At 55.6% G+C, this 27,423-nt stretch overlaps 1 protein-coding gene across 1 annotated transcript in view; it reads left to right on the forward strand.

Annotated features, from left to right (window-relative positions):
- The window catches only part of LOC137302304 (zonadhesin-like), a 108,040-nt gene that overhangs the window by 58,979 nt on the left and 21,638 nt on the right, over positions 1–27,423 (forward strand). The window contains 16 exon segments of the mRNA XM_067971944.1: positions 393–509; positions 617–741; positions 2,522–2,667; positions 4,481–4,624; positions 5,660–5,767; positions 6,876–7,045; positions 8,617–8,819; positions 10,258–10,399; positions 12,429–12,676; positions 14,162–14,339; positions 14,932–15,040; positions 15,580–15,674; positions 19,317–19,493; positions 21,072–21,274; positions 25,315–25,459; positions 26,999–27,240. Coding sequence (XP_067828045.1) covers positions 393–509; positions 617–741; positions 2,522–2,667; positions 4,481–4,624; positions 5,660–5,767; positions 6,876–7,045; positions 8,617–8,819; positions 10,258–10,399; positions 12,429–12,676; positions 14,162–14,339; positions 14,932–15,040; positions 15,580–15,674; positions 19,317–19,493; positions 21,072–21,274; positions 25,315–25,459; positions 26,999–27,240 — 2,552 coding nt within the window.

Raw genomic sequence — 27,423 nt, forward strand, 5'->3', positions numbered from 1 at the left:
TCTCGGCACCATCCCGGCCGGACGATGTGCTCTCCGATCTCGGCCCGCGCCACCGGCGCCCAGGAGGTGCCCGCGAGCCAGCTGTGGTGACTGACTCCGATTTTAATGCTCCTTTCTCAGGCCTTGACCCAACCCCCCCTCCCCCCTTGGCAGCGGAAGGGCCTGGGGGTCCACACCAGCTTGATCCAGGAGCCCCACTAACCCCCAACCCCCACAAAGTACGACAGGTCCTTCAAGTGATCCTGACCGTCACAACAACACAACGAGGAAACTTCCGCTAAATTTTCAGGTCAGCTCGTGAGGAATGGGGAGCCACTGAATCGGACGAGAGCCCTGAATGATTACTAACTTCCTGCCATCTCTTCTTTTTTATCCCACCCCCCCCCCACCAGGGTCTGGCTCATGTCACATCTCAGGAGACCCCCACTACTACAGTTTTGACGGAAGATCTTTGTCCTTCATGGGCACCTGTACTTACACCTTGGCCAGGTCATGTGAGAATCGGACAGGTACGCAGCAACCTACTGACCTTTAACCTCTGACTCCCAAGTGTTAACTGTACCCGTGTCCGCTTTGCTCTCATTGATTCGTGTTTTGGGTTTTATCCACCTTGCAGGACCTTGGTTTACCATTGAAGGGAAAAACGAGGAGAGAGGACAGCAGGGAGTCTCCTATCTGAAGAAGATCTATCTCACGACTGAGGGAATAACCATCACCCTCATGAAGAGCAGGAGGACATTGGTTAGTGAAGTCAGGTGGAGCAGACAAATTTGCCTCCCAGTCCTGGGGCCAGTCAGGAAACGTCACGATGACCCCCAAACAATAAAACCAAGATTCATAGAGTTAGATCTTCATTGACCCAGAACCAAAATCCACCATCGCCAGTCATCTTCTTCATAACTTAAACAAGTGGTGACAAGGAGACAACTGCATAGTGGGAGCTTAACTCTGTATCTAACCCTGTGCTGTACCTGACCCTGGGAGTGTTTGATGGGACAGTGTAGAGGGAGCTTTACTCTGTATCTAACCCATTCTGTACCTGCCCTGGGAGTGTTTGATGGGACAGTGTAGAGGGAGCTTTACTCTGTATCTAACCCGTGCTGTACCTGCCCTGGGAGTGTTTGATGGCACAGTGTAGAGGGAGCTTTACTCTGTATCTAACCCATTCTGTACCTGCCCTGGGAGTGTTTGATGGGACAGTGTAGAGGGAGCTTTACTCTGTATCTAACCCGTGCTGTACCTGCCCTGGGAGTGTTTGATGGGACAGTGTAGAGGGAGCTTTACTCTGTATCTAACCACTCTCCCAACAGAAAGGAAAGTTTAGACAGCGCCTTATCAAAAATGTACTCAAGTTCATTTTCAGGGATGTCCTGGTTGCCTTAAAAGGGGTGGAACCTCAGTTACAGGCCAAATGAAGATCGGGGATGGATCCAGGGGCAGGGCCTCCCTGCGTTGGGAGTTCTTGCTCCTCAGTCTGGAATGGGACTCGACGTGTGAGTGAAGGCCGGTACACCACATGGGCTGAGACATAACGGCCTCCACAAGAGCCTTTGGAGATCCCACTGGTGGGGGCCCTGGCCAGGCAAGTGGCTCGGACCCCCAAAGACTGGGATGTATTTTAATATCTGGTAGATCAGCCCCCACTTTGCTCAGGGGGCCAAGGGGATTATGCCCAGGGTCGCAGTGGGGGCTGGGCCAGCCTGGGCAGACCACCCCCCTCCACTACTCCCCTCACCCCCACAGCAAGGCGGGCACCAGAGATGTGGATGGGGTGGCACCTGGACCTAAATAAGGTGCCCAAACCCCGTTGACCCTGCCAACGCTGGAGGACCCCGTCAGGCGGCCACTGGGCTGGCGGCCCGAGGAATTTCGGGCACTCTGCCCTCAAGTCAGAGAAGGGGGTGGAGGGCAGGGGATTCCTGTTGTGGTTCTCAATGCCAGTTGACTTTCACCAGACGTGGTTGGCGTTAGCCCTAATGTCATCCAAAACTCTGTCCCCCCGCCCCCGTATCCTAACTCGCACCAAGTCCCCTTCACCCATCACCCTCCCTGTGCTCGCTGACCTACATTGGCTCCCGGTCCAGCAACGCCCCGATTTTAAAATTCCCATCCTCGTGTTCAACTCCCTCCATCGCCCTCGCCTCCTCCCCTATCTCTGGAACCTCCTCCAGCCCCTACAACCCTCCGAGATCTCTGCGCTCCTCCAATTCCGGCCTCTTGCACGTCCCCCGATTTCCATCGCTCCGCCATTGGCGGCCGGGCCTTCAGCTGCCTGGGCCCTAAGCTCTGGAATTCCCTCCCGAAACCCCTCTCCGCCTCTCTCTCTCCTGCTTTAAGACGCTCCTTAAAACCTACCTCTTTGACCAGGCTTTTGGTCACCTGTCCTAATATCTCCTCACGCATCTTGGTGTCAAGTTTTTGTCTGATTTATGAAGCGCCTTGGGGGCGTTTTTACAGCGTTAAAGGCGCTATATAAATGTAAATTGTTAATGAGGTATCTGGGTCACTCTCTCCCTTGCAGGTGAATGGCGGGAGAGTCCGCCTCCCGTTCCAGGCTAGCCGTGGCATCGCGATCTCTCAGAGTGGGCAGTACGTGGTGGTGAGGACGGACTTCGGCCTGTCCCTGCGCTGGGACGGAAACCAATACTTGGAGATCATCGTTCCAACGTGAGTGCTTCACAATCCCCGCTTAAATTTTTTTTTATGCTCCTTTGGGGTTAACGCTTGGCGTTGAGGTTTTTAGACGCCAATCGGACCCCAATCGGAGAGAGACCGCCTCACACTGGCCTCCTGGCCCTCCATTCCAGCCTAGCCTCCGCGTGAGGGCCTCCTCGGCCTTGGCAGGTCTTAAAGGGGGCCGTTTCTCTGCCCCTTTCAAATGCCCGTCCGCCTCTCCCGGTGCCACAGCAGCGTGCCCGCTGGGAATTTTGCAGCCGGGCGGTGACGGGCTCCCTCGTGAAAAGCCCCCTTTGGCTCACATCGAACGCCCGCTCCCGTCTATAAGCTCAAGGCGCAATACTCACACGTAGAGGCGGGCTGAGTGGGGACCTCAACTGAGGCTCAGTTGCACCTCATGAGAGTCCAACGCCGCACCAGCCGAGCCAACACGCACCCTTTGAACAAGGAGTCCAACACAACACAAGGACTGCTAGCGGTTTCCGTGGGAATCCAATGCCCCTTTGGTAGAGTTAGCAGCTCTTGAATGGGAGTCCAACACAGCACCAATGGGCCCAAACCGTTTCCTCTGGCAAGTAACCAGAGGTCACAGATTTAAAACAATCGGCAAAAGAAGCAGAGGGGGAGAAGAGGAGAATTTTTTTTCACAAGCAGCGCGGTTAAGATCTGGAACGCACTGCCTGAAAGGGTGGTGGAAGCAGATTGAAGAGAAAGTTTCAAATTGGACAGGTACTTGAAGAAGATTTATGGGGGGTAAATTGGGCAGCTCTTTCAAAGGGCCGGCACCGGCACGACGGGCCGAGTGGCCTCCTTCGGTGCAGTAAGATTCTATGATTTTTGTTTTTGATTCTATCCCTTCTGAATGGGAGTCCAACACAGCACCATACAGTCCACCCTCACCAACCCAATGGATGATTTTGCTCATGTACTTATTCAAGAGTAGATCTCAGTGGTGCCTGATCTAAACGATGCAATATTGCAGCCTTATAAAAGCCACGGTTATCTCTTGATTAGAAGGCTTCCGAGAGCATAAAACCAAAACTAGTAGCTCAATAAAAGGATTACGCTGCAGATAAGTTTCGTTAAACAGCAGCAAAAATAAATTTGCATTTAGGTCACGCCTTTAAGTCGCAAAAGGCCCCAAGGCGTTTCACAGGAGCGGTTCTCAAGGCAAAACTTGGCACCGAGCCACATAAGGAGATATTAGGACAGGTAAAAGGTAGGTTTTAAGGAGCGTCTGAAAGGAGGAGAGAGAGAGGCGGGGAGGTTTAGGGAGGGAATTCCAGAGCTTAGGGGCCGAGGCAGCTGAAGGCACGGCCGCCAATGGCAGAGCGATGGAAATCAGGGGATGCGCAAGAGGCCGGAATTGGAGGAGCGCAGAGATCTGGGAGGGTTGTAAGAGCTGGAGGAGGTTACAGAGATAGAGAGGGGGCGAGGCCGTGGAGGGATGTGAATTTTACAATCGAGGCGTGCCCGGGCCAGGAGCCAACGTAGGTCAGCGAGAACAGGGGGGTGGGGGGTGATGGGCGAACAGGACTTGGAGTTAGGATACGGGGCAGCAGATTTTTGGATGAGCTGAAGTTTACGGAGGGTGGACGACGGGAGGCCGGCCAGGAGAGCGTTGGAACAGTCGAGTCCGGAGGTGACAGAAGGCACGGATGGGGGGGGGGGTGGGGGTTTCGATGGGCCGAGGCGGGGGAAAATCTCTGAGAGCCCTGCAACCGGGAGCTTTCTCTCTCAGGCCGCCCGGTCGCTCTCTGCGTGCGGATACCCTCCTCACACTCCCTCTCTCTCTCTGCTCCAGGTCCTACTTCGACATGATGTGCGGGCTGTGCGGTAACTTCGACGGAAATCCGAACAATGACAAGGTCAAGCCGGACGGCCTGGTGGCGGGAAGCGGGGATGAGCTGGGCAACAGCTGGCAGGCGCCGGGCGACGAGGACGAGGGGTGAGTGGCCGCCTTCTTGGCAGCCCGAGGGCGGAACGATGGCGGGGAGGGGGGAGGAGAGAGTCGAGCGCAGAGCTCGCTTGCCCAGTGGAGTGAACACATGTCCTCGGCGGAGGCCGGGGTGGAGCTTCCTATTTTCTTACACTGTAGAAAGCGAACTTGCATTTATATAGCGCCTTTCACGACCTCAGGACGTCCCAAAGCGCTTCACGGCCAACGAAGTACTTTTTTGAAGTGCAGTCACTGTCGTAACGTCGGGAACAGTCAATTTTTGGACACAGCAAGATCCCACAAACCTGACCCGATAATCTGTTTTTTTTTAGTGATGTTGGTTGAGGGATAAATATTGGCCCCAGGACACCGGGGAGAACCCCCCGCTGCTTTTCTTCGAAATACTGGCCGTGGGATCTTTTTACGTCCACCTGAGAGGGGCAGACGGGGCCCTCGGTTTAACGTCCCACGCGAAAGACGGCACCTCCGGCAGTGCAGCGCTCCCTCAGTACCGGCACTGGGAGCCCCGACCTGGATTATGGGCTCGAGTCTCTGGAGTGGGGCTCGAACCCACGACCTTCTGACTCGGAGGCGAGAGAGTGCGACCCACTGAGCCTCGGCTGACACCTGAAGTGCCGGCCCCCCCCCCCGGCAGACTTGCGCTCCTCCCAGTGACCGGAGGCTGAGCAGCGGAGAGAGGCTTGGGGCTTATTCGCTAGGCCGGGAAAGATGAGTAGTATTGGGAACTGGTTTCCATCCCTCCCCCTAGGCCAAGGAAGGTAGGTCACGAGGGGAACTGGTCTAGAGCCCTTCATTTAAGGCTAGAAAAAGTGTACAGTGCTGGGAGTAGGCCTCAAAGCCTCACCATAGGCCGGAGAGATTACATCATGCAGGGGAACTGGTCTCCAGCCCTTTCCCTAGGCCGGAGAAGGTACATGGTGCTAGGAACAGGTCTGAGGCCTGTTCTTTTTCAATTGGGAAAAGTAACGTGCAGAAAAGACCATATTTATAACCATAAATAATCTGACCATGGCTTATTTTCAGCTGCAAACCTCATGTCCCCGAGGAGCGTCCCTGTAATAAAGACCTCTACGACAAGGTAACCGGCTCAGACAAATGTGGACGTATCGTAGACACAACTGGAGTCTTCCGGTAAGAAGGCAATAACAACTTGCATTTATATAGCGCCTTTAACACAGGAAAATGTCCCCACAGCGCTTCACCGGAGCGATTATCAGACAACGTCTGACATCCAAAGAAGTAGACATTAGGGCAGGTGACCAAATGCTTGGTCAAAGAGGTAGGTTTTAAGGAGCGTCTTAAAGGAGGAGAGAGAGGCGGAGAGGTTTAGGGAGGGAATTCCAGAGCTTAGGGCCTAGGCGGCTGAAGGCACGGCCGCCAATGGTGGAGCGATAGAAATCGGGGGATGTGCAAGAGGCCAGAATTGGAGGAGTGCAGAGATCTCGGAGGGTTGTAGGGGCTGGAGGAGGTTCCAGAGATAGGGAGAGGGGGCGAGGCCCATGGAGGGATTTGAAAACAAGGATGAGAATTTTAAAATCGAGGCGTTCCCGGACCGGGAGCCAATGTAGGTCAGCGAGCACAGGGGGTGATGGGTGAACGGGACTCGGTGCGAGTCAGGATACAGGGCAGCAGAGTTTTGGATGAGCTCAAGTTTATGGTGGGTGGAAGATGGGAGGCCGGCCAGGAGAGCGTTGGAATAGTCAAGTCTGGAGATGTTCTCAGTGCCGACTTGTTGGTCATTGTTTTAGTCGGTGGGATCAATCAGTAACCGCAAACTCTCCCCGGCTAATCCCTAAAGAGAAAGAAAGAAAGATCTTGCATTTCTATAGCGCCTTTCACATCCTCAGGACATCCCAAAGTTCTTCACAACCAATGAATTGCTTTTGGAACGCTGTCACTGTTGTAATGTGGGAAAACGGGGCAGCTAATTTGCGCACAGCAAGATCCCACAAACTGCAATCAGATAAACCCCCAGTTAATCTGTTTTGGCCGTATTGGTTGAGGGATAAATATTGGCCCAGGGCACTGGGGAGAACTCCCCCCTGCTCTTCTTCAAAATAGTGGCTGTGGGATCTTTTACATCCACCTGAGAGGGGCAGACGGGGCCTCGGTTTAATGTCTCACCCAAAAGATGGCAGCTCCGACAGTGCAGCGCTCCCTCAGGTACTGGCGCTGGGAGTGTCCGTCTGGATTATGTGCTCAAGTCTCTGATGTCACTGCCTATCTCATTGCTCTATAGGGACTGTGTTAAGATGGTCCCGTCTAAACCCTACTTCGACAACTGCGTGTACGACATGTGTCAGTTCGAGGGTCTCGAGAAGACCCTGTGTGACCAGCTGCAGGCCTACACGGACGCCTGTCTATCTGCAGGGGCCACCGTGCACGACTGGAGAACGCCAGACTTCTGCGGTAAGTCACTGTGATACAACCGTACAGTACTGGGGGTCAGCAGCCTCCTGACGCACCTCAGAGGAGAAGAGTAAAGTCATCGTAGCATCTTAATGAGCACTACAAGAGTACAGGCCCAGTGCACACACTGCCCCACAGCTCCTCACCAGTACAGGCCCAGTGCACACACTGCCCCACAGCTCCTCACCAGTACAGGCCCAGTACACACACTGCCCCACAGCTCCACACCAGTACAGGCCCAGTACACACACTGCCCCACAGCTCCACACCAGTACAGGCGCAGTACACACACTGCCCCACAGCTCCTCACCAGTACAGGCCCAGTACACACACTGCCCCACAGCTCCTCACCAGTACAGGTCCAGTACACACACTGCCCCACAGCTCCACACCAGTACAGGCCCAGTACACACTCACTTCACTCCACACCAGTACAGGCCCAGTACACACTCACCTCACTCCACACCAGTACAGATCCAGTACACACTCGCCTCACTCCACACCAGTACAGGTCCAGTACACACTCACCTCACTCCACACCAGTACAGGCCCAGCACACACTCACCTCACTCCACACCAGTACAGGCCCAGCACACACTCACCTCACTCCACACCAGTACAGGCCCAGTACACACTCACCTCACTCCACACCAGTACAGGCCCAGTACACACTCACCTCACTGCACACCAGTACAGGCCCAGTACACACTCACCTCACTCCACACCAGTACAGGCCCAGTACACACTCACCTCACTCCACACCAGTACAGGCCCAGTACACACTCACCTCACTCCACACCAGTACAGGCCCAGTACACACTCACCTCACTCCACACCAGTACAAATCCACATACTCATCCTCAGCTCTGGACCAGTACAAGTCCAGTACACACACTGCTTCCCAGATTCACACCAGTACAAGGTCTGTACACACACTATTCCCCAGCACCACACCAGTAGAGGCGCAGAACACACACTGTTTCCCAGTGCCACACCAGTCCAAGTCCAGTACAAACACTATTCTCCAGGTCCATACCAACAGAGGGGCAGTACACACTACTTTCCACCTCCTTACCAGTAGAGGGTCTGTGCACACACCATTCTCCAACTGCACACCAGTAGAGTGCCAGTACAATGTACAGTGTGTCTATTGACACCACTGTGTCAACCAACGAGGTGGGGCGAATTCACAGCAAACAGTCGATTTTACAGCAGTCTATTTACTCAGCAAACAGAGTCTATTTAAAAAGAGTCTCTACGAACTGCAGCAAACCAAACTCATGTCCGAAACTGCAGCAACTTCTCCCGATAAAAGCAGGGTGATTTCTCCAGAAAAGTGCAGAGAGTGGAGGATAGTCACATAATACAAATTATATGGGTGAAATCAATCCCAGTCACTTACAGCAGTGCGGTCTCCAGGCATGATTGACGGGGGAATTACCCAATCATCTCCATTCTGGCCGGGAATAGTGGTGTCACTGTATCCAGCCGTCCATGTACTGTTTTTTTTTCTCCTGCTTATCAGCACTAATCCTGCTTATCAGTGTCTCTGTGTCTCCTGTTCTCCACAGCTCTCGACTGCCCTGCGAACAGTCACTACACCCTGTGTGCAAGCACCTGCCCCCTGACCTGCAATGACCTGTTCTCGCCCGGCCAGTGCTCAGAGCGCTGTGTCGAGGGCTGCGAGTGTGACGGAGGGTTCATCCTGAGCGATGGACACTGCGTCCCTGTCAACCAGTGTGGGTGCACCGACGCTGAGGGACATTACTGGCTGGTGAGTGGCTCCATCTCTGGCATTGGGTAGTGACCCCCTCGGGTAGCAGCGTCAGGATAATTCGAAATATCACAGGGCCTCCAGTACCTGGTACCAGTTCCGTTTCTGTACACTGACTGGGGTCTCTCAGTCCCCTCTCCCTCAGGGAGATATCTGTACACTGACTGGAGTCTCTCAGTCCCCTCCCTCAGGGAGATATCTGTACACTGACTGGGGCCTCTCAGTCCCTCTCTCTCAGGGAGATATCTGTACACTGACTGGGGCCTCTCAGTCCCTCTCTCAGGGAGATATCTGTACACTGACTGGTGTCTCTCAGTCTCCTCCCTCAGAGAGATATCTGTACACTGACTGGGGTCTCTCAGTCCCTCTCTCTCAGGGAGATATCTGAACACTGACTGGTGTCTCTCAGTCTCCTCCCTCAGAGAGATATCTGTACACTGACTGGGGTCTCTCAGTCCCTCTCTCTCAGGGAGATATCTGTACACTGACTGGGGTCTCTCAGTCCCTCTCAGGGAGATATCTGTACACTGACTGGTGTCTCTCAGTCCCTCTCTCTCAGGGAGATATCTGTACACTGACTGGGATCTCTCAGTTCCCTCTCTCAGGGTGATATCTGTACACTGACTGGGATCTCTCAGTCCCTCCCTCAGGGAGATATCTGTACACTGACTGAGGTCTCTCAGTCCCTCCCTCAGGGAGATATCTGTACACTGACTGGGGTCTCTCAGTCCCTCTCCCTCAGGGAGATATCTGTACACTGACTGAGGTCTCTCAGTCCCTCTCCCTCAGGGAGATATCTGTACACTGACTGAGGTCTCTCAGTCCCTCCCTCAGGGGGTCTCTCATTCCCTCTCTCGGCCGAAACTGTTCCCGCTGGAACATTCTGACAGTATGCCTCCATCTATCCTTTCCCAGGCCCAGGGATTTCAGGGCCCTTGCTTCCCAATTGCTATCTAGTACCTGCTGCCATGATCGGGCTGGGCTGTGATGCTTCTCACAGCCAAACAGCGTGCCTGTCACTCATGGTGTGGGCATCACACATGACAGATAGGGGGAGGCAGTTGAGGGGAGCCGTACGACATGAAGAGTCCGCCTTTGAGTCCAGAAGATACGTAATACTTTATCTGTGTTCCCTCTTGAGCAGATAATCCAGGCCGACACTTCCAGTGCCAGTACTGGGGGAGTGCTGCACTGTCAGAGGTGCCGTCTTTCGGAGGAGACGTTAAACCCAGGTCCTGTCTTCCCCTCTCAGGTGGCCGTATAAGATGGCTACTATTCTAAAGAAGAGCAGGGGTGTCCTGGAACAACACTGATTCCTCAACCATTTAAAAATCACAGACGATCTGGTCACTTACCTCAGTCGCTGTTTGCGGGATCTTGCCATGCACAAAAGGCACCGTGTAAAAGCAAGCTCTTTCTCTCCCTTGTTCCTCTGCAGCCCAACGAGACCTGGTACAAGACGGGCTGCAGCGAGCAGTGCCTGTGCCACGGAGCAAACGTCATGAGCTGCAAGGGGGCAAGCTGCAAGCCCGAGGAGAGCTGCGGGCTGCAGGACGGAGTCTACGGCTGTCACGCTCTGGGTGAGGACGAGCCCACGGCCGGTCAAACCACGAACGCGTCCGGCGGTTCACGTCCGCACAAATCTTGGGACGGGTCGATAAGGCTGCTTTAAATGAGACAAAGTGCACACGGGATCCTAGGCTTTCCGTTTCCACTTGTGCGGGAGGAGACCAAAACTAGGGGCCAGGGTTGTAACGTAGCCACTAATAAATCCAATAGGGAATTCAGGAGAAACTTCTTTACCCAGAGAGCGATGAGAATGTGGAACTCGCTCCCACAAGGAGTAGTTGAGGCGAATAGCAGAGATGCATTTAAGGGGACGCTGGATAAACACATGAGGGAGAAAGGAATAGAAGGATATGGTGATAGGGTGAGATGAAGTAGGGAGGGAGGAGGCTCGTGTGGAGCATAAACACCAGCATAGACCAGTTGGGCCGAACGGCCTGTTTCTGTGCTGTACATTCTGAGGAGAAGCAAAGAAGTTGTGCTAAACCTTTATAAATCACTGGTTAGGCCTCAGCTGGAGTATCGTGTCCAATTCTGGCCAACGCACCTTTAAGGAAGGACGTCAAGGCTTTGGAGGGGGTGTAGAGGAGATTTAACAGAATGGTACCAGGAGATGAGGGACAGTACACCCCTTAACTAGATGGGAGGTGCAGTTATCCTGCAGTTATACAGGGCCTTGGTGAGGCCACATCTGGAGTATTGTGTGCAGTTTTGGTCTCCTTATCTGAGGAAGGATGTCCTTGCCATGGAGGGAGTGCAACGAAGGTTTACCAGACTGATTCCTGGGATGGCAGGACTGACGTACGAGGAGAGATTGGGTCGACTAGGCCTATATTCACGAGAGTTTCGAAGAATGAGAGGTGATCTCATCGAAACATATAAAATTCTAACAGGACTAGACAGACTAGATGCAGGGAGGATGTTCCCGATGGCTGGGGAGTCCAGAACCAGGGGTCACAGTCTCAGGATACGGGGTCTGCCATTTAGAACCGAGATGAGGAGAAATTTCTTCCCTCAGAGGGTGGTGAACCTGTGGAATTCTCTACCACAGAAGGCAGTGGAGGTCAAGTCATTAGATGTATTCAAGAAGGAGATAGATATATTTCTTAATGCTAAAGGGATCAAGGGATATGGGGAAAAAGCGGGAACAGGTTACCGAGTTAGACGATCAGCCATGATCATTTTAGATGGCAGAGCAGGCCCGAAGGGCCGAATGGCCTACTCTTGCTCCTATTTTCTGTGTTTCTATGTGTGGTTCACTGATTCTATGCTTCAGATCTAAACCCCCAGTCCAATAGGCTGAGCTAACCACTCCATCCCACTAATTGGGTACAGAGTTGCATGGGCTTCTTGGCTGTATGGGGTTTTGGGCCTTAAACTATCTCGAGTTTTCCTCATCCTTTATTAGCAGAGGGATTACAGAGAAGAATAGGGATGATTGGGGACAATTTAGATGGTCACGGAGGAGCTGTGACTCAGTGGGTCGCACTCTCGTTGAGCCAGTAAGTTGAGGGTTCGAGCCCCACTCCAGAGACTTGAGCACATAATCCAGGCCGACACTCCCAGTGCTGGTACTGAGGGAGTGCTGCACTGTCGGAGGTGCCGTCTTTTGGATGAGAAGTTAAACTGAGGCCCTGCCTGTTCTCTCAGGTTGACGTAAAAGATCCCATGGTGCTATTTCGAAGAAGAGCAGGGGGAGTTCTCCCCTGGTCAAAATTTATCCCTCAACCAACATCACTAAAACAGATTATCTGGTCGTGATCGCATTGCTGTTTGTGGGATCTTGCTGTGCACAAATTGGCTGCCGCATTTCCTACATTACAACAGTGACTACACTTCAAAAAATACTTAATTGGCTGTAAAGCGCTTTGTAACGTCCTGAGGCACGATATAAAGGCAAGATTTTCTTCCCCATTGTTCTGTGGCACATTTCCCTCGTCCCTCAAGGCTGACGACTCTGAAGAGATAGTTTGGTTAGTCAGGGGTGATGCCGTTAAAGGGGGCAAAGTTCAAACAATTGACACCCAACCTCTCTTGCTACAGGCCATGAAACCTGCAGCGCATCAGGAGACCCTCACTACACCACGTACGACAAAGCAGTCCACCAGTTCATGGGGAACTGCACCTACACCCTCTCCAAGCTCTGCAATGCCTCCTCCGGCCTGCCCTACTTCAACGTGGAAACCAGCAACGAGCACCGAGGCAGGAACACGCGGGTCTCCTACGTGAAGGCGGTTCACGTGGAGGCCTACGGTCACGGCGTCACGATAACGAAGAACCGAAGGGTCATCGTGAGTATTGGGTCCACGAGGAACCTTTATATCTAGAGGACCAGAGTACAAGGGGGCAGAAGTTATGCTGCAGCTGTACAAAACCCTGGTTAGACCACACCTGGAGTACTGTGAGCAGTTCTGGGCACCGCACCTTCGGAAGGACATACTGGCCTTGGAGGGAGTGCAGCGTAGGTTTACTAGAATGATACCCGGACTTCAAGGGTTAAGTTACGAGGAGAGATTACACAAATTGGGGTTGTATTCTCTCGAGTTTCGAAGGTTAAGGGGTGATCTGATCGAAGTTTAGAAGATATTAAGGGGAACGGATAGGGTGGATAGAGAGAAACTATTTCCGCTGGTTGGGGATTCTAGGAGTAGGGGGCACAGTCTAAAAATTAGAGCCAGACCTTTCAGGAGCGAGACTAGAAAACATTTCTACACACAAAGGGTTGTAGAAGTTTGGAACTCTCTTCTGCAAACGGCAATTGATACTAGCTCAATTGCTAAATTTAAATCTGAGATAGATAGCTTTTTGGCAACCAAAGGTATTAAGGGATATGGGCCAAAGGCAGGTATATGGAGTTAGATCACAGATCAGCCATGATCTTAACAAATGGCGGAGCAGGAATGAGGGGCTGAATGGCCGACTCCTGTTCCTATGTTCCTATGTTCCTAACAGGGAACTTCCCCCCCATCACCCCCCACCCCCGACCTTTCTCTTTGGCTAATTTAGATTTGTTGACGAGTCTTTACTGTCACGAATTCTGGGTCACTGTCCCAGTTGTTCCCTTCCAGACTAAATTGAAATAACTTCTTTACCCAGAGAGTGGTGAGAATGTGGAACTCACTACCACAAGGAGTAGTTGAGGCGAATAGCAGAGATGCATTTAAAGGGGAGCTGGATAAACACATGAGGGAGAAAGGAATAGAAGATTATGCTGAAAGGGTGAGAAGTAGGATGGGAGGAGGTTCGTGTGGAGCATAAACACCGGCATAGACCAGTTGGGCCGAATGGCCTGTTTCTGTGCTGTAAATTCTATGTAATCCTATGTATCTGTGGCGTTCCCATCTAAAATTGCTCACAAGTGCCCACCGCTCAGTTCCTGAACAAGCATCTTATTGATCATACAGGCCGACAATAAGGCAACAATTTTCCCACCCCCAAAATTCCTCATGCCATCTCCCAATCTAACGCGTTTTTCTCACCGGACCTCAAGACTGTGGTGCTGCTCACCCCCCCCCCCCCCCCCCCTTGGGCCTCCTTTCCTTCGACAGGCTCAGTGCCACCTCACGACTGCAAAGCATTTTGGCCGACGGTTTTATGAATTGGGACCTCTCAGTATTTTGGAGGTATTTTTATGTCCTGGAGGTTGTCAATGGCGTTGAGCGAGCTCCTGGTGCATGCTGGGAACCAGGGAAGCCATTTTGGAAAATCGACGGGCCGCCATTGTAAGTTACCGGTTGCGCCCGTCAGACGCTGACGCTGTTTTCCTCCTCACACAGCTGGACGGACGTCGGGTCAATCTCCCCGTCTTCGTGGACGACAAGCTGGAGGTGCGGGTGAGCGGCGCCTACGTCTCCCTGGAGACCGACTTCGGCCTGTGGGTGCGGTACGACGGGAACCATCACGTGGACGTCACCGTCCCGTCGTCCTACGCGGGACAGCTCTGCGGCCTCTGCGGTAAAGCTCTTGAGAGAGAGAGACGGGGAGTCCCGTGCGCCAAATCCGCGGAAGGGCTGGGTCCGTCTCGCCCGATTCAGAAGCGCGACGCGCAGGGCGGGAGGGGAGGAGGTGACATGTCGGGAGCTTGGCTGGAGAGGTCCTTCAACGGCAATTTGTATTTATACAGCGCCTTTAACATTGTCAAAACGTCCCCGAGGCGCTTCGCAGGAGCGATTATCCGTCTTAAAATTTGACTCCGAGCCACGTGAGGAGATATTAGGACAGGTGACCAAAAGCTCGGTCAAAGAGGTAGGTTTTCAGGAGCGTCTTAAAGGAGGAGAGAGAGGGGGAGATGGTTTAGGGAGGGAATTCCAGAGTTTAGGGCCAAGATGGCTGAAGGCACGGCCGCCAATGGCGGGGCGAAGGAAATCGGGGGATGCGCAAGAGGCCAGAATTGGAGGAGGGCAGAGATCTCGGAGGGTCGTAGGGGCTGGAGCAGGTCACAGAGAGTGTTTGATGGGACAGTGTAAGAGGGGGGGCTTTACTCTGTATCTAACCCTTGACCTTTAGCTCAGTCCTTATTGTAACACCCCCACTCTCTTCCCTGCAGGAAACTACAACGGAAAGGTGGCTGATGACAACCTGAAGCCTGATGGCAGTGCGGCTGGGACTACAGACGAACTGGGGGAGAGCTGGCTGGTACCGGACAATACTACAGGGTAAGCGATGGCCGGCCACTTAGGCCCACACTGTATTGCAATGATTTATCCCCACATCACAACAGTGACGACACTTCAAAAAGTATTTCATTGGCTGTAGCCACTGTTGTAATGTAGTGAAACGCAGCGGCCGATTTGCGCACAGCAAGATCCCATAAACAGCAACGAGATAAATGCTCAGCTCTTTGGCGATATTGGTTGACGGATAAATATTGGCCCAGGACACCGGGGGGGAGAACTCCCCCTGCTCTTCAACCAGGGGGATCTTTTACATCCACCTGAGAGGGGCAGACGGGGCCTCAGTTTAATATCTCATCTGAAAGACGGCACCTCTGACAGTGCAGCACTCCCTCAGTACTGGCACTGGCCCAGATGATGCGCTCAAGTCTCTGAAGTGGGACTTGAACCCATGACTTTCTGATTCAGAAAGCAAGAGTGGTACCTGCTGAGCCACGGCCAGCACTACAAGGTGGTGGGTGCCTGATTCTTGTATTCTCTCCTTGCCCAGACACATTTTTTGTTCTTATTTCACTGGACAGGTGCAAAAATGCTGGTGGGATCGAGAAATGTGACAAGGACATCGAGCACGAGGCTCAGCAGTTATCAAGCTGCGGCTTCATCAAAAACCCAACAGGTAAAAGACGCTTTAAGTTGAAAACACGTAACTGCTGTCCTGCTGTTCCCACTTTCTCCTCTCTCCCCCGTTCCCACTTTCTCCTCTCTCTCCCCCGTTTCCACTTTCTCCTCTCTCCCCCGTTCCCACTTTCTCCTCTCTCCCCCTGTTCCCACTTTCTCCTCTCTCCCCCTGTTCCCACTTTCTCCTCTCTCCCACTGTTCCCACTTTCACCTCTCTCCCCCATTCCCACTTTCTCCTCTCTCCCTATCCCACTTTCTCCTCTCTCCCCCTGTTCCCACTTTCGCCTCTCTCCCCCATTCCCACTTTCTCCTCTCTCCCCCTGTTCCCACTTTCGCCTTTCTCCCCCATTCCCACTTTCTCCTCTCTCCCCCTGTTCCCACTTTCGCCTCTCTCCCCCATTCCCACTTTCTCCTCTCTCCCCCTGTTTCCACTTTCTCCTCTCTCCCCCTGTTCCCACTCTCTCCTCTCTCCCCCATTCCCACTTTCTCCTCTCTCCCCCTGTTCCCACTTTCTCCTCTCTCCCCCATTCCCACTTTCTCCTCTCTCCCCCATTCCCACTTTCTCCTCTCTCCCTATCCCACTTTCTCCTCTCTCCCCCTGTTCCCACTTTCGCCTCTCTCCCCCATTCCCACTTTCTCCTCTCTCCCCCTGTTCCCACTTTCGCCTTTCTCCCCCATTCCCACTTTCTCCTCTCTCCCCCTGTTCCCACTTTCTCCTCTCTCCCCCTGTTCCCACTCTCTCCTCTCTCCCCCTGTTCCCACTCTCTCCTCTCTCCCCCATTCCCACTTTCTCCTCTCTCCCCCGTTCCCACTTTCTCCTCTCTCCCCCGTTCCCACTTTCTCCTCTCTCTCCCTATCCCACTTTCTCCTCTCTCTCCCCCGTTCCCACTTTCTCCTCTCTCCCCCGTTCCCACTTTCTCCTCTCTCTCCCCCGTTCCCACTTTCTCCTCTCTCCCCCTGTTCTCACTTTCTCCTCTCTCCCCCGTTCCCACTTTCTCCTCTCTCTCCCCCATTCCCACTTTCTCCTCTCTCCCCCGTTCCCACTTTCTCCTCTCTCCCCCGTTCCCACTTTCTCCTCTCTCCCCCGTTCCCACTTTCTCTTCTCTCTCCCAATCCCACTTTCTCCTCTCTCCTCCGTTCCCACTTTCTCCTCTCTCCCCCATTCCAATTTTCTCCTCTCTCTTCCAATCCCACTTTCTCTTCTCTCCCCTGTTCCCACTTTCTCCTCTCTCTCCCGTTCCCATTCTCCTCTCTCCCCCATTCCCACTTTCTCCTCTCTCCCCACTTTCCCACTTTCTCCTCTCTCTCCCGTTCCCATTCTCCTCTCTCCCCACTTTCCCACTTTCTCCTCTCTCCCCCGTTCCCACTTTCTACTCTCTCCCCCGTTCCCATTTTCTCCTCTCTCCCCCGTTCCCACTTTCTCCTCTCTCCCCCGTTCCCACTTTCTCCTCTCTCTCCCCCGTTCCCACTTTCTCCTCTCTCTCCCGTTCCCATTCTCCTCTCTCCCCACTTTCCCACTTTCTCCTCTCTCCCCCGTTCCCACTTTCTCCTCTCTCCCCTGTTCCCACTTTCTCCTCTCTCCCCTGTTCCCACTTTCTCCTCTCTCCCCCGTTCCCACTTTCTCCTCTCTCCCCACTTTCCCCTTTCTCCCCTGTTCCTGGTTCTGCTTCTCTCCCAGTTCCCATTTGCCCCACTAGCTGCCTGTAACACTGCCTACGCACCAGACCCCTGTTCTCCTGCTCCCTTCACTCTCCCGTCCCCCTCACTCTCCCGTCCCCCTCACTCTCCCGTCCCCCTCACTCTCCCGTCCCCCTCACTCTCCCGTCCCCCTCACTCTCCCGTCCCCCTCACTCTCCCGTCCCCCTCACTCTCCCGTCCCCCTCACTCTCCTGCCCCCTTCTCTCTCCTGCCCCCTTCTCTCTCCTGCCCCCTTCTCTCTCCTGCCCCTTCTCTCTCCTGCCCCCTCTCTCTCCTGCCCCCTCTCTCTCCTGCCCCTTCTCTCTCTTGCCCCCTCTCTCTTTCCCCTCATTCTCCTGCCCCCTCACTCTCCTGCCCCCTTCGTTCTCTTCCCCCTCACTCTCCTGCCCCCTTCGTTCTCGTCCCCCTCACTCTCCTGTCCCCCTCACTCTCCTGTCCCCCTCACTCTCCTGTCCCCCTCACTCTCCTGCCCCCTTCGTTCTCTTCCCCCTCACTCTCCCGTCCCCCTCACTCTCCTGCCCCCCTCACTCTCCTGTCCCCCCCACTCTCCTGTCCCCCCCACTCTCCTGTCCCCCTCACTCTCCTGTCCCCCTCACTCTCCTGTCCCCTTCACTCTCCTGTCCCCCTCACTCTCCTGCCCCCCTCACTCTCCGGTCCCCCTCACTCTCCTGTCCCCCTCACTCTCCTGTCCCCCTCGCTCTCCTGCCCCCCTCGTTCTCCTGCGCCCCTCACTCTCCTGCCCCCTCGCTCTCCTGCCCCTTCGCTCTCCTGCCCCCCTCGCTCTCCTGTCCCCCTCGCTCTCCTGCCCCCCCCTCGCTCTCCTGCCCCCCCTCGCTCTCCTGCCCCCCCTCGCTCTCCTGCCCCCCCTCGCTCTCCTGCGCCCCTCACTCTCCTGCCCCCTCGCTCTCCTGCCCCCTCGCTCTCCTGCCCCCTCGCTCTCCTGCCCCTTCGCTCTCCTGCCCCCCTCGCTCTCCTGTCCCCCTCTCTCTCCTGCCCCCCCCTCGCTCTCCTGCCCCCCCTCGCTCTCCTGTCCCCCTCGCTCTCCTGTCCCCCTCGCTCTCCTGCCCCCCCCTCGCTCTCCTGCCCCCCCTCGCTCTCCTGCCCCCCCTCGCTCTCCTGCCCCCCCTCGCTCTCCTGCCCCCCCTCGCTCTCCTGCCCCCCCTCACTCTTCTGCCCCCCTTCGCTCTCCTGCCCCCCCTCGCTCTCCTGCCCCCCCTCGCTCTCCTGCCCCCCCCTCGCTCTCCTGCCCCCCTCGCTCTCCTGCCCCCCCTCGCTCTCCTGCCCCCCCCTCGCTCTCCTGCCCCCCCTCGCTCTCCTGCCCCTTCGCTCTCCTGCCCCCCCTCGCTCTCCTGCCCCCCCTCGCTCTTCTGCCCCCCCTCGCTCTCCTGCCCCTTCGCTCTCCTGCCCCCTCTCGCTCTCCTGCCCCCTTCGTTCTCTTACCCCTCTCTCTTGCCCCCCTCTCTCTTGCTCCTCATTCTCTTGCCCCCTCTCTCTCTTGCCCTCTCTCTCTCCTGCCCCCCCTCGCTCTCCTGCCCCCCCTCGCTCTCCTGCCCCTTCGCTCTCCTGCCCCTTCGCTCTCCTGCCCCCCCTCGCTCTCCTGCCCCCTTCGTTCTCTTACCCCTCTCTCTTGCCCCCCTCTCTCTTGCTCCTCATTCTCTTGCCCTCTCTCTCTCTTGCCCTCTCTCTCTCCTGCCCCCCTCTCTCCTGCCCCCTCTCTCCTGCCCCCACTTCGCTCTCCTGCCCCCACTTCGCTCTCCTGCCCCCCCCTTCGCTCTCCTGCCCCCACCTCGCTCTCCTGCCCCCCCCTCGCTCTCCTGCCCCCCCTCACTCTCTCCGCCTGTAGATGCCGCTTGCCACAGGAGCCGTTAACGGGGAAGAAGTGAAAGGCCCCTCTTTCAGACCGCCTGTCACCCCCCCGTCTCTTTCCTCTTTCGCTCCACAGGTCCGTTCAAGGAGTGTCACAGCAAGGTTCCTCCAGAGACGTACTTTGGAAACTGTGTGTACGACATGTGTGCCTCTGAGGGGGACATGGCCCTGCTCTGCTTCGCCCTGCAGTCCTACGCAAGCCTCTGCTCCCAGGCCGGAGTCCCCGTAACCTGGAGAAACAAGACCTTCTGCCGTGAGTAGCTCTTTGACCCTCTCGGCCATCTCTTCTTCGCCAATCCACCGCCCTGTTGCAAGTTGTGACACTCCTCCCTGTTGCGCTGGGCAACCGTCCTGGAATTCTGTCATTATGGGATGTGCCGCACGGGTTTCCATAACGATCGTCGCCCGGCTCCCCCCCCCCACCGAGGGCCGGAATGATCCCACCCCTCCATCCCCTGGCCTGTGTTGAGCCGGCCGATCGCAACACAGGCCAGGGAACTTGGGGGACGGGGGGGCTACAATTGGCCTCAGTGCCCTGGTGGGGTGGTGGGAGGGGCGTGAGGGGAAGAATAATCGGCTGCTCCTGACCGACGTTCGGTCACACTGGCTGGACAGGCTGAGCTTGTCGAAGTCGGGCGAGGACGGGTTTGTGATGCCGCCCACGGTGGAAGAGCCATCGCACAATTCACCTCAGGACCCTTTGTGCTTCAGCTTTATAGCAATCAACGCCAGGCAGAGTCGCGTCAAATATGCATTTATATAGCGCCTTTCACATCCTCTGCACGTCCCAAAGCACTTTACAGCTGATGAGGTACTATTTGAAGTGTGGCCTCTGCAGGAAATGGAGCCAATTTGCTCACAGCAAGCTCCCACAAACAGCACCGTGACAAATGACCGGATAATCTGTTTTTTTAGTTAAACAATGTTGTTTGAGGGATAAATATTGGCCCAGGACACTGGGGGAGAACTCCCCCCTGCTCTTCTTCGAAATAGCGGCCGTGGGACCTTTTACGTCCACCTGAGAGGGGCAGACGGGGCCCTCGGTTTAACGTCTCACCCGAAAGACGGGCAGATCGCAAGCAGCGAAAATCGCTGGAAGTGAAGGGAAAGTCCGTGAGCATCTCCCAGAGAGAGAAGGGGAGGAGGAAACTCGGGAATCATTTCAGAACCAGTGGGAATGCCGCAATGAGGGGAGGGGAGGGTATCATTGGGAGGGGGTGGGGTTGAGGTACGATGGGCCGAATGCCATCCCCCACCCATAATTATCTTGTGATCTGAAGAGAGGGAGGCAGGTTATTGTTGGGGGTGTGGAGATGGGGGTTTCTGCACCTAAAACGTTAACCTCTCTCTCTTATTCCCTCTCTCTCTGACGCTGCCTATCTCCTTCCGCCTGTTTATTCCTGACGGCATCGGAAGTGTCGCCTGCAGGTGCTCCCCGGGGATCAGTCCCCGGTCTGTGCCGAGTTAGAGGGTCACGGCCGCTTGGCCGCCATATTTGACCTCAGCGCCCCCGGGTTGGGGAGTGGAATGGGGGGGTAGGGGGGAGGGGGAGAATCAGAGCCTCCGGACCTGATCAGTGACCATATGTGACCTCTGCCCACCCCCACCCCACAAAAAAAAGCCGGAAAGTGCAGGAACAGGAGTCGGTGAGAACTAGATCGGGCACAGCAGCGCCGCCCCCTCAGTTGAATAGCCCAGTATCCCGCGTCCGTCTTTCGGTGGATTCGTTCCTGTGGTTAGTACGGCCATTGCGTCCCAATCGTTATCTCTTTCTCCTCCGTTATCAAATGAGTTCCAATGTTTAAACCATTCCTCTCTTCTCCCTCGACAGCCCTGAGCTGCCCGGCTGGCAGTCACTACGACCCCTGCGGCAGCGCCTGCCCCTCGTCCTGTAACGACCTGGCGGCTCCCAACGACTGCGGCAGGCCCTGCGTTGAGAGCTGCGTCTGCGACCACGGATACGTGCTGAGCGGAGACCAATGCGTCGCCTTTGGTCAGTGCGGCTGCGTGGACACGGAGAGGAATTACCGGCTGGTGAGTGGTTTGCGCTTGCTGAGGATAAACCCGGTTAATCCGTCACCGGCTGAACTGATGTGCCAAATAATGGCAACTCCAGCACGCAAGAGACACCAATGTACCGACAGCCACGGACACTCTGACAGGAACCGAGACACCGACAGGAACTGGGAACCGAGACACCGACAGGAACTGGGAACCGAGACACCGACAGGAACTGGGAACCGAGACACTGACAGGAACTGGGAACCGAGATACTGACAGGAACTGGGAACCGAGACACCGACAGGAACTGGGAACCGAGACACTGACAGGAACTGGGAACCGAGACACTGACAGGAACCGAGACACCGACAGGAACTGGGAACCGAGACACTGACAGGAACTGGGAACCGAGACACCGACAGGAACTGGGAACCGAGACACTGACAGGAACTGGGAACCGAGACACCGACAGGAACTGGGAACCGAGACACCGACAGGAACCGAGACACCGACAGGAACTGGGAACCGAGACACCGACAGGAACTGGGAACCGAGACACCGACAGGAACCGAGACACTGACAGGAACTGGGAACCGAGACACCGACAGGAACTGGGAACCGAGACACTGACAGGAACTGGGAACCGAGACACCGACAGGAACCGAGACACTGACAGGAACTGGGAACCGAGACACTGACAGGAACTGGGAACCGAGATACTGACAGGAACTGGGAACCGAGACACCGACAGGAACTGGGAACCGAGACACCGACAGGAACCGAGACACTGACAGGAACTGGGAACCGAGACACTGACAGGAACTGGGAACCGAGACACTGACAGGAACTGGGAACCGAGACACCGACAGGAACTGGGAACCGAGACACTGACAGGAACTGGGAACCGAGACACTGACAGGAACTGGGAACCGAGACACTGACAGGAACTGGGAACTGAGACACCAACAGGAACTGGGAACCGAGACACCGACAGGAACCGAGACACCGACAGGAACCGAGACACCGACAGGAACTGGGAACCGAGACACCGACAGGAACTGGGAACCGAGACACCGACAGGAACTGGGAACCGAGACACCGACAGGAACTGGGAACCGAGACACTGACAGGAACTGGGAACTGAGATACCGACAGGAACTGGGAACCGAGACACTGACAGGAACTGGGAACCGAGACACTGACAGGAACTGGGAACCGAGATACTGACAGGAACCGAGACACCGACAGGAACTGGGAACCGAGACACTGACAGGAACTGGGAACCGAGACACCGACAGGAACTGGGAACCGAGACACCGACAGGAACCGAGACACCGACAGGAACTGGGAACCGAGACACCGACAGGAACTGGGAACCGAGACACTGACAGGAACTGGGAACCGAGACACCGACAGGAACTGGGAACCGAGACACCGACAGGAACTGGGAACCGAGACACTGACAGGAACTGGGAACCGAGACACCGACAGGAACTGGGAACCGAGACACTGACAGGAACTGGGAACCGAGACACCGACAGGAACTGGGAACCGAGATACTGACAGGAACTGGGAACCGAGACACCGACAGGAACTGGGAACCGAGACACCGACAGGAACTGGGAACCGAGACACCGAGACACTGACAGGAACTGGGAACCGAGACACCGACAGGAACTGGGAACCGAGACACTGACAGGAACTGGGAACCGAGACACTGACAGGAACTGGGAACCGAGACACGGACAGGAACTGGGAACCGAGACACCGACAGGAACTGGGAACCGAGACACCGACAGGAACTGGGAACCGAGACACCGAGACACTGACAGGAACTGGGAACCGAGACACCGACAGGAACTGGGAACCGAGACACCGACAGGAACTGGGAACCGAGACACCGACAGGAACCGAGACACCGACAGGAACTGGGAACCGAGACACCGACAGGAACTGGGAACCGAGACACCGACAGGAACTGGGAACCGAGACACCGACAGGAACTGGGAACCGAGACACCGACAGGAACTGGGAACCGAGACACCGACAGGAACTGGGAACCGAGACACCGACAGGAACTGGGAACCGAGACACCGACAGGAACTGGGAACCGAGACACCGACAGGAACTGGGAACCGAGACACCGACAGGAACTGGGAACCGAGACACCGACAGGAACTGGGAACCGAGACACTGACAGGAACTGGGAACCGAGACACCGACAGGAACTGGGAACCGAGACACTGACAGGAACTGGGAACCGAGACACCGACAGGAACTGGGAACCGAGACACCGACAGGAACTGGGAACCGAGACACCGACAGGAACCGGGAACCGAGACACTGACAGGAACCGGGAACCGAGACACTGACAGGAACCGGGAACCGAGACACTGACAGGAACCGGGAACCGAGACACTGACAGGAACCGGGAACCGAGACACTGACAGGAACTGGGAACCGAGACACTGACAGGAACCGGGAACCGAGACACTGACAGGAACCGGGAACCGAGACACTGACAGGAACTGGGAACCGAGACACTGACAGGAACTGGGAACCGAGACACTGACAGGAACTGGGAACCGAGACACCGACAGGAACTGGGAACCGAGACACCGACAGGAACTGGGAACCGAGACACCGACAGGAACCGAGACACTGACAGGAACTGGGAACCGAGACACCGACAGGAACTGGGAACCGAGACACCGACAGGAACTGGGAACCGAGACACTGACAGGAACTGGGAACCGAGACACCGACAGGAACTGGGAACCGAGACACCGACAGGAACTGGGAACCGAGACACTGACAGGAACTGGGAACCGAGACACCGACAGGAACTGGGAACCGAGACACCGACAGGAACTGGGAACCGAGACACCGACAGGAACTGGGAACCGAGACACTGACAGGAACTGGGAACCGAGACACCGACAGGAACTGGGAACCGAGACACCGACAGGAACTGGGAACCGAGACACCGACAGGAACTGGGAACCGAGACACTGACAGGAACTGGGAACCGAGACACTGACAGGAACTGGGAACCGAGACACCGAGACACTGACAGGAACTGGGAACCGAGACACCGACAGGAACTGGGAACCGAGACACCGACAGGAACTGGGAACCGAGACACTGACAGGAACCGAGACACCGACAGGAACTGGGAACCGAGACACCGACAGGAACTGGGAACCGAGATACTGACAGGAACTGGGAACCGAGACACCGACAGGAACTGGGAACCGAGACACCGACAGGAACTGGGAACCGAGACACGGACAGGAACTGGGAACCGAGACACTGACAGGAACTGGGAACCGAGACACTGACAGGAACTGGGAACCGAGACACTGACAGGAACTGGGAACCGAGACACCGACAGGAACCGAGACACCGACAGGAACTGGGAACCGAGACACTGACAGGAACTGGGAACCGAGACACCGACAGGAACTGAGACACCGACAGGAACTGGGAACCGAGACACCGACAGGAACCGAGACACCGACAGGAACTGGGAACCGAGACACCGACAGGAACTGGGAACCGAGACACTGACAGGAACTGGGAACCGAGACACCGACAGGAACCGAGACACCGACAGGAACTGGGAACCGAGACACCGACAGGAACCGAGACACCGACAGGAACTGGGAACCGAGACACTGACAGGAACTGGGAACCGAGACACCGACAGGAACTGAGACACCGACAGGAACTGGGAACCGAGACACCGACAGGAACCGGGAACCGAGACACTGACAGGAACTGGGAACCGAGACACCGACAGGAACCGAGACACCGACAGGAACTGGGAACCGAGACACCGACAGGAACCGAGACACTGACAGGAACTGGGAACCGAGACACCGACAGGAACTGGGAACCGAGACACCGACAGGAACTGGGAACCGAGACACTGACAGGAACTGGGAACCGAGACACTGACAGGAACTGGGAACCGAGACACTGGCGTGTAAATAAATAAGTGAATTCCACACAGGCCTGACTGAGCTGGGTTAGTTTTCTGATGTTAATTTTCTGTGTTTTCTCTTTCCCAGCTGGGAGAGAACTGGATCACGACCGGGAACTGCACGGAACGCTGCACCTGCTCCGGCCCCAGCAACATAACCTGCACGGAGTGGGAGTGCGGCCCTCAGGAGAGGTGCGGAGTGCAGGACGGGGTCCTGGGATGTCACACAACAGGTCAGGCTTAACACTTTTCACACGAGGCCAGGAGGCAAGTCGGGCTCCATGTGTCCCATCGCTACAGGGAGGAGTGGTGAGGAGGCTCCGCCCACTCACGGCGCCTCCCAGAGGCTGGTGACAGAGCAACACCAAAAGAGGCCGCCTGGGCACATCACTTGCCCTGGGCATGGTGCATGGCATGGAGTCTATGCCACATCACTTGCCCTGGGCATGACACATGGCATGGAGTCTATGCCACATCACTTGGCCTAGGCATGACACATGGCATGGAGTCTATGCCACATCACTTGCCCTAGGCATGGCACATGGCATGGAGTCTATGCCACATCACTTGGCCTAGGCATGGTGCATGACGTGGAGTCTATGCCACATCACTTGGCCTAGGCATGGTGCATGACGTGGAGTCTATGCCACATCACTTGCCCTAGGCATGGCACATGGCATGGAGTCTATGCCACATCACTTGGCCTAGGCATGGCACATGGCATGGAGTCTATGCCACATCACTTGCCCTAGGCATGGTGCATGACGTGGAGTCTATGCCACATCACTTGCCCTGGGCATGGCACATGGCATGGAGTCTATGCCACATCACTTGCCCTAGGCATGGTACATGATGTGGAGTCTATGCCACATCACTTGCCCTAGGCATGGTGCATGGCATGGAGTCTATGCCACATCACTTGCCCTAGGCATGGTACATGATGTGGAGTCTATGCCACATCACTTGCCCTAGGCATGGTGCATGGCATGGAGTCTATGCCACATCAATTGCCCGAGGCATGGTGCATGGCATGGATAGACTTTTTTTTATTTGATCTCAGGATGTGGGCGGTGCTGGCAAGACTTGCATTTATATCGCGCCTTTCACGACCTCAGGCGGTCCCAAAAGGCTTTACAGCCAATGAAGTACTTTCGAAAGCAAGCCACTGTTGCGATAAAGGAAATGTACCAATTTGCGCACAGCAAGATCCCACAAACAGCAACGTGATAGTGACCAGATCGTCTGTTTATTTTTTAAGCGACGTTGGTTCAGGGAGAAACAATCCCCCAGGACACCGGGGAGAACTCCCCCTGCTCTTCTCCCGAAATGGCGCCTTGGGGGTCTTTTACGTCCGCCTGAGGGGGGCAGAACGTCTCGTCTGAGATGACGGCACCTCCGACAGTGCAGCGCTCACCTCAGTACCGGCACCGGGGTGCGTCGGCCTGGGATTATGGGCTCAAGTCTCCGGAGCGGGACTTGAACCCATGACCTTCTGACCCAGAGGCGCGAGAGCTGCCCACTGAGCCAACATATATGTCGTTACAGGTAATTGCTCAGATGGCACCGTCTTTGGAGTTGATATCAAAGCTAGGAAGCTTGGCACTGAAGCCTGACCATTCATGTGGGCAGAATATTATGTCTCTTATATTAATATGGAAACGTGAAATAGAGTGTTAAAGGTCTGACCTGTTTTAGGTGGAGGTCTCGTTTGATCCCCATTTGTTGAGTATAAATACATAACGACCATAATGAGGTGACGTGTCGTCCCACAGGCTCCGCCTCATGCCACGTTGCTGGCGACCCGCACTATTACTCGTTCGACAACGCCATGCACACCTTCATGGGGACCTGCACCTACACCCTGGTCACCACCTGCAACGCCACCATGGTCACTGCATTCACCATCAGCGCCAAGAACGAGGAGCGCGGCCTGCCTCAGGTCTCCTACCTCCGAGTGATTCACATCGACGTCCATGGTCACCGCATCAGCCTACAAAAGAGCAGGAGGATCCTGGTGAGGATAAAGGGCTGGGGGCTCTCCCGCCCACCTCTGGCTCCGAGCCTCGAGGGGCAACCCACTGGATTAGAGCTAAGGCCTCGCGAGCCCAATTCCGTGGGCTCCTCGCTTCCCTCACTCTCACTTTTTTTCTTCAGCTGTATCGAAGACTACGTTTGGTCTTGACCCCACCCACTCTCC

The sequence above is a fragment of the Heptranchias perlo genome, chromosome 35 (genome assembly GCF_035084215.1).
Source record: "Heptranchias perlo isolate sHepPer1 chromosome 35, sHepPer1.hap1, whole genome shotgun sequence".
Taxonomy (NCBI): Eukaryota; Metazoa; Chordata; class Chondrichthyes; order Hexanchiformes; family Hexanchidae; genus Heptranchias; species Heptranchias perlo.